Raw genomic sequence first — 8969 nt, forward strand, 5'->3', positions numbered from 1 at the left:
GCATGAATCCTTGTATAACTCAAGTAGAAAGGAGGTGTTGTGAGTCATTATGCGTTTGACGTCTATTTTGTTTATAAACTTGTGGTTGTTTTGATGACAAGATAAGTTATGGTTATTGATCTAGTAATAAGGGTATATCTGTTAAGCATCCACACACACACACACGTTTCTGGTTGTGAGTTGGTTTGTGAGATTTATTCAAACTCTGTTAAAAGTCATTGCATTCTTAGAGGCATTCTCTGGTTGGTTGGTTATGGTTATTCTGAGGGGATCGATTGCATTATCATTTAGTTGCATTCACGTAGTTGCATTCATGCATTAGTTTTGTTTTGTAGTTTTTGAGTCTGTTTATGCTTGAGGACAAGCATCGATTCAAGTTTGGGGTGTGATAAGTGGATTTTATATCTACTTGGAACGCTCCATTACAAGCTTAAGTTGATGTTTTGGACTCAAGTTGTTGGTATTTTGATGTGTTTTTGTGTTTTTGCATCTCAGGCACTAGTTGGAGGAAAAATAGAGCTTTTATTGAATATATGCTGAAACGAGCCAAGAATCTGAAGTTAAGACCATTCCCAAATTGTATAGGATCTCGAGAGCTTCGCGTGGACTACTTATTCATTAAATTCTGACGAGTGGAGCAAAAGTTACAGCAAAAAGAAGGAAATTCTGAATTCCAACTACAGTAACACGACGCGCCCGCGCGCAAGACGGGGCGGCCGCGTCGGACTTCCAGAAACAGCGCGCGCCCGCGCTGGTATGGGGGCGGCCGCGCGGGGTCGTTTGGGCAGAATCCTGATTCTACTTGATTATTGAGAGAATTAAAGCCCCGATCAGTCTGAAGCCTATATATACCCTAAATAAGACGTTTTTAACGATAAGGAGCAAGGGGAGAGCAATAAGAAGACCTGGAGAGCACGAGACGGCTACGGAGAAGAAGACTTTCTTTTCTTTAATATAGTTGATACTTGGATGCTTGTTTTCGATTTGTCTTGAACCCTAATACTCTTATATTGTTTATTATTATGATTTCATTGGAACCCATGGTGACGATGAGTTCGGTTATGAACTAATCGTTGTCATGGGGTTCTAACGGATTTACTTATGGATTTCTATAGTTAATTATTTTGATACCTAAGTGTGTGGTGATTGATTGATATCCTAGTATTGGTTGTGCTTATTCGTCTTATGTGCGTAGCTAATATATAAGATAGTGTGTTAATCTCTATTGAAGCGATAGTGAATATAGAGGTTTAGAACTTGTCATGCTAGCATAGGTTCATGTATTTGTTATGCATGATTCATAGGTAATTTTAACCATCTTACTTGCCCTATGTAATCACTAAAGATAACTTGTTCATTAAAACTTTATGTTGTCAAATTCTATAGACAAATAGGGTCTCAACATAATTGGTGTCTACTCAACTTCTATCTCTTTTGTGGATGTCTGGTGGTAGGGTATTCGTACAACGAAAGTTGGCGTTTACTAGTTTTGTGTTATCTGATTAGTTGTCATCACCATTGCATGCTAAGGTTAAAAACAATGACTTTGAATGAAGTAGTAATGAAGTTAGAATCATATGTTTGTCTCATATAGTTAATTCAATCACTTTTATTCTTAGTTAATTACATGTTAGTTTAATCTTAGTTATAATCAACCTCAACTTGTTATTGTCTTAGCATTGAACAATAGTCATACCATTATTGCATAAGTGCATAAATTGAAATTAACATAAACCAGTCTCTGTGGGATCGAATCTGATTTATATCTTATACTATTTGTGAACGCATATATTTGCGTGTAATTTTAGCGCGTGTTTTCGCCCTAACATCCATATTATTGCATATTATCAATACCTATTTTTTATGTCCATTTTTGTAATTTTATTAATTAAAAAATTGTGTTATTTTATTTTGTAGGAATATAAATAAAATCAAATTTCAAGCAGAAAAAGGTGAAAAGGGAAGAAGGTGGAACATTCTTGAAGTCAAAGGAATTGAAGGAATATCGAATACTTGTTGGAGAAGAAAAAGGGAAATGAAGAAAAAATATCCTGAATATGATTTGATATTCCAAGACCCAAGCTCTCATATTTTCCTATAGATATGGCCCCCTTGTATTTTACACACCCAACACCAACATACCAATCTAGATCTAGAATTTTGTTAGTTCGTTGTTTTGTTCACCTTATTATCATGTCTAACTAATTCATATTTCCTAGGATGGAGATGAAGTTAATTTAATTACTTTTGATATATTCTCGTTCATACTACTTGATTCTCATAACTTTTCTTGATGCTTAATTGTGCGATTAACAAAGTGATTTTGATATATTATTGTTACTGAATTTATTTTTCATACCCTATGCTTGCTGCATGAAGTTTTGACGGGTTATTTTTGGATAATAATTTTCATAGTATATGCTTGTCTTGTTAATTAATTTATGCTATTTGTGAAGGAAAGAGAATTGATTTTAGGACGAGTTGACATTAATTATGACTTATTAATGGATTCGAATTCCTAAAATTTTCATATTATTTGTTATTTGCAAATTAGGTTAAATAAATCTCATCTCAAATCTATTTGTCTAGTCACATGATTTAAATTATTAGGGTTTTAAAAATTCGTAGTCTTGGTGGATCGACCTGTAATTGCTACAACTAAATATTGTGCGCTTGCAGATATTATTTTTACACATCACTTCTTGAAGAAACTTTGTTTTATATGTGAAATTATGAGTAATGTGTCACGACTGTGGTTGTTGTGTGAGTGGAATTGTTTAAATGAACTTTAAATAATTTTTTGTGTGTACAAATCTAGTTGTATTGCCTTTAGGTACTTTTATAAAACACCATCACAACCATTCCCTTTTCTTTTTCATCAATTTGGAGCTATAATCACTCTCTGGTTCTTTTCTAGTTCTCGACACACCTTGAATGTAAGTATAATTATATATATATATCTTCAAAAGAGGAATTTTGATTTATAATGTGTATAATTAATTTTTTATGGAGGAAACGAGGAATAAGGAATGAGGATGAGGGAGTATAGGAGTGAGTTTGGTGAAGAGAGACCCAGATTTTTTGGGCTCCTTCTCGACTCACTACCGCCTGCCATGATCAAAATTGGGAACAGATGGTTTGGTTTGGTTGAAACTTTGATTTGGTTGATTGTTATGGTTTAATTCTCGATGCTAATTAATTATATGATGATGCATGTGATTAATTATTGATGCATCTTAATATAGATGTTTGCATGTTAGTTCTCGATTATGATATATGCTTAATACAGTGTACATATGTCTAAATTGATGATATTGGTTAGAGACATGTTTAGTTTAGAGGTTATGTATATTTAAGTTTGGGTAAATAAATTTAGGTGGATACATGTTCATAGAGTTGAGTTTTGGCATGGTTTTGGTGTAAGTTTTGGTTCAAATTTTTGAATAAATTAAGGGTCGGAGTTATCTTGGTTATGTCTAAAATTTCATGAACTTAAACGGGTTTGTTGTTTAACCAAGTTGGATGCATTTGGGACAGTAGGCTTCGGCTTATTTCGGACTCAGGATCGACTTGACCCGGTTTTTAAAAAAGGCTCGGGATTTGACCCGGATTGTCACATATGGTATCAGAGCCGGCTCTCGGAAGTTTGATGCATTAAGTTGCTAGAGGTGGGGACACGAAGACTGGTGGTATTATCCCACAATGGACAGAGATCCAGAGGCGAGGACACGAAGTCAACCAGTATTAACCCACAATGGCTAGAGAGGTACGATCTTGATCCTATGAGTTGTCTGCTCGGGCTTGACGAGGACGTCAGGAGTTTAAGGCAAAGTACTACTACTATGTGCATCAACAAATCATGATCTTTGTGGACCTGTGGTGGGCTAGTCGTTACTCAAATTGGCTGCATTTGGGCCAGTAGGCTTCAACTTATTTCGGACTCAGAATCGGGACGACCCAATTTTCGAAATATGCTCGGGATTTGACCCGAGTTGTCACATATGTGTACCAAATCGCTAACTTTTTCGGACTGACCGGTGGTGTGTTGTTGGGTCCCGATACGCATTTGGTTGTAGGATTGGATGTTATAAATGATATCAGAGCTCTAACTGGCCGGAAGTGTAGAGGCACTGTTCGGATCCCGTATATGTGTTTGTGAGATCGACGCTGACGTTGATCCTATAAGAGAGGGTGTTTATAACATTACCACATCGATATGAATAAAAGTGTTTGAGACCTTTATAAATACAATTAACAACTAATGTGTATGAAATCGTTAATTTTACAGACTTACCTGTGGTGAGTTGTTGAGTCCGATATATATTCGATCGTGAGCTCGGATGTTATACTTGATTTCCAGGGCATGATCCTTGATCTTCTTATAATTTTTTCTCAGACATTCATCTTTACAAGTGTAGGAATTACGTGCAATGTCCTAATCTAAAATATATTTGTTCCATCTAAAATATATTTGTTCAAAGACGTGGATTCCACAATTAAGTGGGTGGGTCATATGCTTGTTTGAACACATTATGGGCCTATTTGGCCACAATAAGTCACTTATTGACTTATAAACTGGTAAGTAATTATCGAAGATTGTTTGTGTACCTAACTTATAAGTCAGATTTTCAACTTATAAGCTGATAAGTTGAATATTAGTAATGACGTACTTTTTCTCAACTTATTTTGATTTTTTGTATTTTTATTAACTTTAATTTTAAAAAAATATATTTTTAAATGTTAATCTAATCTAAAATTCAGGAAATAATATGATTATATTTAAAAATTATTTATTTTGATTTATTAAATTAAAAAAAATTATGACTTATAGGTGAAATTATCCAAACACTTATATAACTTATAAGTATTTATTTACTTATCACTTATAAGTTACTTATTCATTTTAAGTTATAAGTTACTTATTTTAAGATTTTCCAAACGGCAACAATAAATTATGATATTTTAAGTAGACAAATCTTCATCTTTGTGAAATGGGCTATTTGGGAAATGGGCTGGACCACATTTTCTTCCCCCAGTGTACAAATCCAATTTGGACACATTAACGAATTCCACTGATGACATTTTTTCAAGTTTAATATTCCATTTTACAAATTTTAACAATTAACACCTCCCTAATCTCAATTTCCTTAAACTAAAACCCCCAAATCAACAATCGCCTACAGGCTAATCTAATCCTTCCTGGAATCAGAATATTACTTTCAAATTTATTCCCTACGTATATTACGAAATTTTGTTCAACACAACAAAGAATATTAATGTGGTGGAGATCAGCTTCTTTTATTCTGGACAAACACGACCAACACGACGCCGTTTCGAAGCAAGAAAGCCGTCTCCTAAACTCCCCTCCTTTATCCATGGCCGATACGCTCCAAAACCCTAACCCTGACAATATATCGGCTTATTACCAGACCAGGGCAGCTCACCACGGCGTCGTAACGAGCGACTGGCTCGCTCAGGCTCAGGCTGCAGCTGAAAAAGAGGAAGTTGAATCGGACAAGTCGTTTGATTCAGGAAAGGCGTTTAGTGTGATTGATGAGTTTAATAATTGGCGTAAACAGCCTGATTTGGCTGAGGCGGTTGCCGCGATTCGGGCGCTTGCCAAGGTTATTAGTTCCAGTGAGGCTACTACTATGATGGAGCTGGAGATTGAGCTTAAATCTGCTTCTGATTCTCTCAAGGTAATCGTATTTCCCTGTTTTTTCCGATATTAAATACTTATGCATTTTACACTGGTCCTCGAGTCTTTTTTAGAATTTAATCAGATGAAAAACACAGGGAATGAAATGAAATGAATTTTGTTGACGCGTTTAGGAGTTGTAATTTAAATGATGTTGATAAGATGATACACTGGGAAAATTATTCATCAAGAAGAATACAAGTCATCTGAACCTTTTGTTTAGTCTACAGTCTGCTTTTATTCGTAAAACTCAGGATCATTGATAGGAAGGAAAAATTATCAACTGTCGTGTTCAGTCAAGCTTTTTTACATTGTGTTCAACTTTACATTTATGCATTTTACATTGCTCCTCGAATCATCTTAACAATTTAATTAGATGAAAGCACGGGGAATGAAATGAAATGATTTCTGTTGATGCGTTTAGTAATTGTAATTCTAAGGAGAAGCAGAAATGATGTTGATAAGATGATAAATGGGGAAAATATATCTTAAGAAGAATACAAGTCATGGAAATCTTTTGTTTAGTGTACATCTGCTTTTATTCGTATTTGAATCTCAGGATCACTATTACGAAGATAATAATTACTTAATGCCCACTTTTTCTGTATTACTCCCTATTTGAATTTTTGAATGAGGCAGAAAGCGTGGTGTTATAGAATGGCGGACACAAATAGCAGAATCGTTAGTTCCATTTCAAAATAAATCACTAGGTGTAACTTATAAATATAGAGTATAATGAATTTGATGGTGAAACAATGTAAGACCACAATATCTACCCATTCATTTTTTATAATATATTGCTGAAGAAGAATTACTTGGTTTGATGTTCTAAGTAACTGTTTTGCAAATTACCAATCAGGTTATTTAACTAAGTTTTGTATATGTATCTTCATGTATCCCAGGCATGGGACACAACATCAATCTCTTTGACAGCTGGCTGTGATTTGTTCATGCGCTATGTTACAAGGACTTCAGCTCTCGAATATGAGGACTTCAATTCAGCCAAATCACGCCTTCTTGAACGTGCAGAGAAGTTTGGAGAAATATCTTACAAGGTTTGCAAACTAATTTTAGCATCGTGGATGCTATGACTTCAGTGTCAATTCTTTCATTGGTTACCCACGAATATATATTCCTATATTTAAATCAAGTGTAGCCCGTTTAATTTAACTATGCTATTGCAGGCCCGTAGAATCATTGCCATGCTTAGTCAAGATTTTATTGTTGATGGCTGCACCATTTTGGTGCATGGTTTCTCTAGAGTTGTGCTAGAAGTTTTGAAGGCAGCAGCACAAAGTAGAAAACTCTTTCGCGTTTTTTGCACAGGTTTGTGTTAAACTCATGTGTGCATATGACATGCCAATGGAGTAGAAAACAGATCGGCACTTGAACATAAGCAATTGGTCTGTTTTTATTAATGATTTTACTTCAGATTGCATAATCCCAACGGTTTTTTTACCCTTCATAGGCTCTGAAGAAGCCCTGGTATATGAATAGTACTAAAAAGGTCCATACCCCATATATTAAGCTTATATTTACGCACGTGCACACTCCAAACATATTAAAAACAAAAAAGTTTTTTTAACTTTTTTTGTAGAATCTAATTTATTTCAGAGTTTTACTACCTTCTCTACTGTGCTACATGCTTGCTTTAGCTTATTATATCATTTTTCTTCACCCGCAATATGTGTATAATGTGTATAACTATATATGTATAAAGCAGTCTACAAGTCATTCCGTGTTGTGTCAGTTCTTCAATGTATAACAACTGAGACTCTGAGAGATGGCTACAACTTTTCTACCATTGTTATCAACGTTTATTTTATTATGCGTATAATCTAATTAGTCAAGGTCCGCCCCTTCTGCCATGTGTGTGTGTTGAGTACTCTGTTTAATGAGGTGGTAAGTTTAAATATTTGTATGCGTGTGTTTATATATTTGTATGCGTGTGTTTTTATATTTGTATTGTTATTTTCATGACAATATATTCCATTGGTGGTTGTACAATTGTGTCCCTAAATATGGCAGACCTGACCTTTTACCCTGAACATTCTTTCTGTTGTTAATAGGAAAATCAGATTCTCCATAAAATACAGTTAAAATGATTTGATGTATTATAGTTCACACTAAAAAGTATCTTTGTCTTTGTAGTTTACTTGGTTTGCAATAAAGTTGAATCATATAGTGTGTTCGAATGCACAAAATTTAAATTGCAGAGGGAAGGCCAGACAGGACAGGATTGAGACTGTCTAATGAGCTAGCTAAGTTGGATGTCCCGGTAAAGCTTTTACTGGACTCAGCTGTAGCATACAGTATGGATGAAATTGATATGGTGTTTGTTGGAGCAGACGGTGTTGTAGAAAGTGGTGGTATTATTAACATGATGGGAACTTACCAAATTGCTATGGTTGCGAAAAGTATGAATAAACCTGTTTATGTTGCTGCTGAAAGCTACAAGGTAGATCAACACACATTTGCACTTTATATATGAACATTGCATCTACTGTAATTTAAATTGGGTTTTGGTTTTTGTAGTTTGCTCGACTCTATCCCTTGGACCAGAAAGACATGGTCCCTGCCCTGCGTCCAATTGATTTTGGGGTGCCCATTCCTTCGAAAGTTGAGGTCGAAACGTCTGCACGGGATTATACACCTCCACAATATCTTACTCTACTTTTTACAGATCTGGGTGTACTAACACCATCAGTAGTTAGTGATGAGCTGATTCAGTTATACTTGTAGGCATGTAGCCCCAGCGAATTCTACTCAGTCTGTCATAACAAATGTAGCTAGCTTCATCTCATTCACCACACATTTCTTTTCTTCATCTGTAAACGAGCAAGTTTGATTCTATAATTTTGGGCGTTGCAAATTATTTAAATAGTAGTTGGTTTAGCTAGAAAGAATTCCGGGCTTTGTTTTTGTAGTACCTACCCAGTATATCAGCTGCTACGTTAAAAACTATTTTGCTCAGAGTTGGTCCTTGAAAAAATGTAAGATTTTATTAGTCACAACAAGTATTGAAATATGGTAAAAAAATTGCAATAGTAACAAATTTTGACCACATGGTGATATAGAAACAATGCATTGAATCTGTGCCTTTGAAGCATCAGTCGAATCAAACTTTAGCTGAACATAAAAAATGAGTAAAGTGTTGATGTTTCACCAAACAAACATAATTTTAGTATCTGCATTACTATTTAGTCAAATCAAATTTAGGTGAGATATTTTATTAATCCCCATATTTAGGTGATAGATTGTGATTGATGTT

At 34.8% G+C, this 8969-nt stretch overlaps 1 protein-coding gene across 1 annotated transcript; it reads left to right on the plus strand.

Annotated features, from left to right (window-relative positions):
- The first annotated feature begins 5098 nt into the window (after window positions 1-5098).
- On the plus strand, window positions 5099-8579 carry LOC141667190 (uncharacterized). Its single transcript, XM_074473585.1, has 5 exons — window positions 5099-5699; window positions 6601-6753; window positions 6883-7024; window positions 7915-8156; window positions 8234-8579. The coding sequence occupies exons 1-5, from the start codon at window positions 5277-5279 to the stop codon at window positions 8438-8440; spliced, it is 1167 nt and encodes a 388-aa protein (XP_074329686.1). The 5' UTR covers window positions 5099-5276; the 3' UTR covers window positions 8441-8579.
- Window positions 8580-8969: the final 390 nt, after the last annotated feature.

This window comes from Apium graveolens, chromosome 6 (assembly GCF_009905375.1).
Source record: "Apium graveolens cultivar Ventura chromosome 6, ASM990537v1, whole genome shotgun sequence".
NCBI lineage: Eukaryota > Viridiplantae > Streptophyta > Magnoliopsida > Apiales > Apiaceae > Apium > Apium graveolens.

What these genes read in the sequence shown, in the direction of transcription:
- LOC141667190 (XM_074473585.1), top strand. Translation starts at nt 5,277, where the DNA reads ATGTGGTGGAGATCAGCTTCTTTTATTCTGGACAAACACGACCAACAC. An exon ending in TTGGAGAAATATCTTACAAG is followed by an intron (nt 6,754 to 6,882) that starts GTTTGCAAACTA and finishes ATGCTATTGCAG; the next exon opens with GCCCGTAGAATCATTGCCAT. An exon ending in CTTTCGCGTTTTTTGCACAG is followed by an intron (nt 7,025 to 7,914) that starts GTTTGTGTTAAA and finishes TTTAAATTGCAG; the next exon opens with AGGGAAGGCCAGACAGGACA.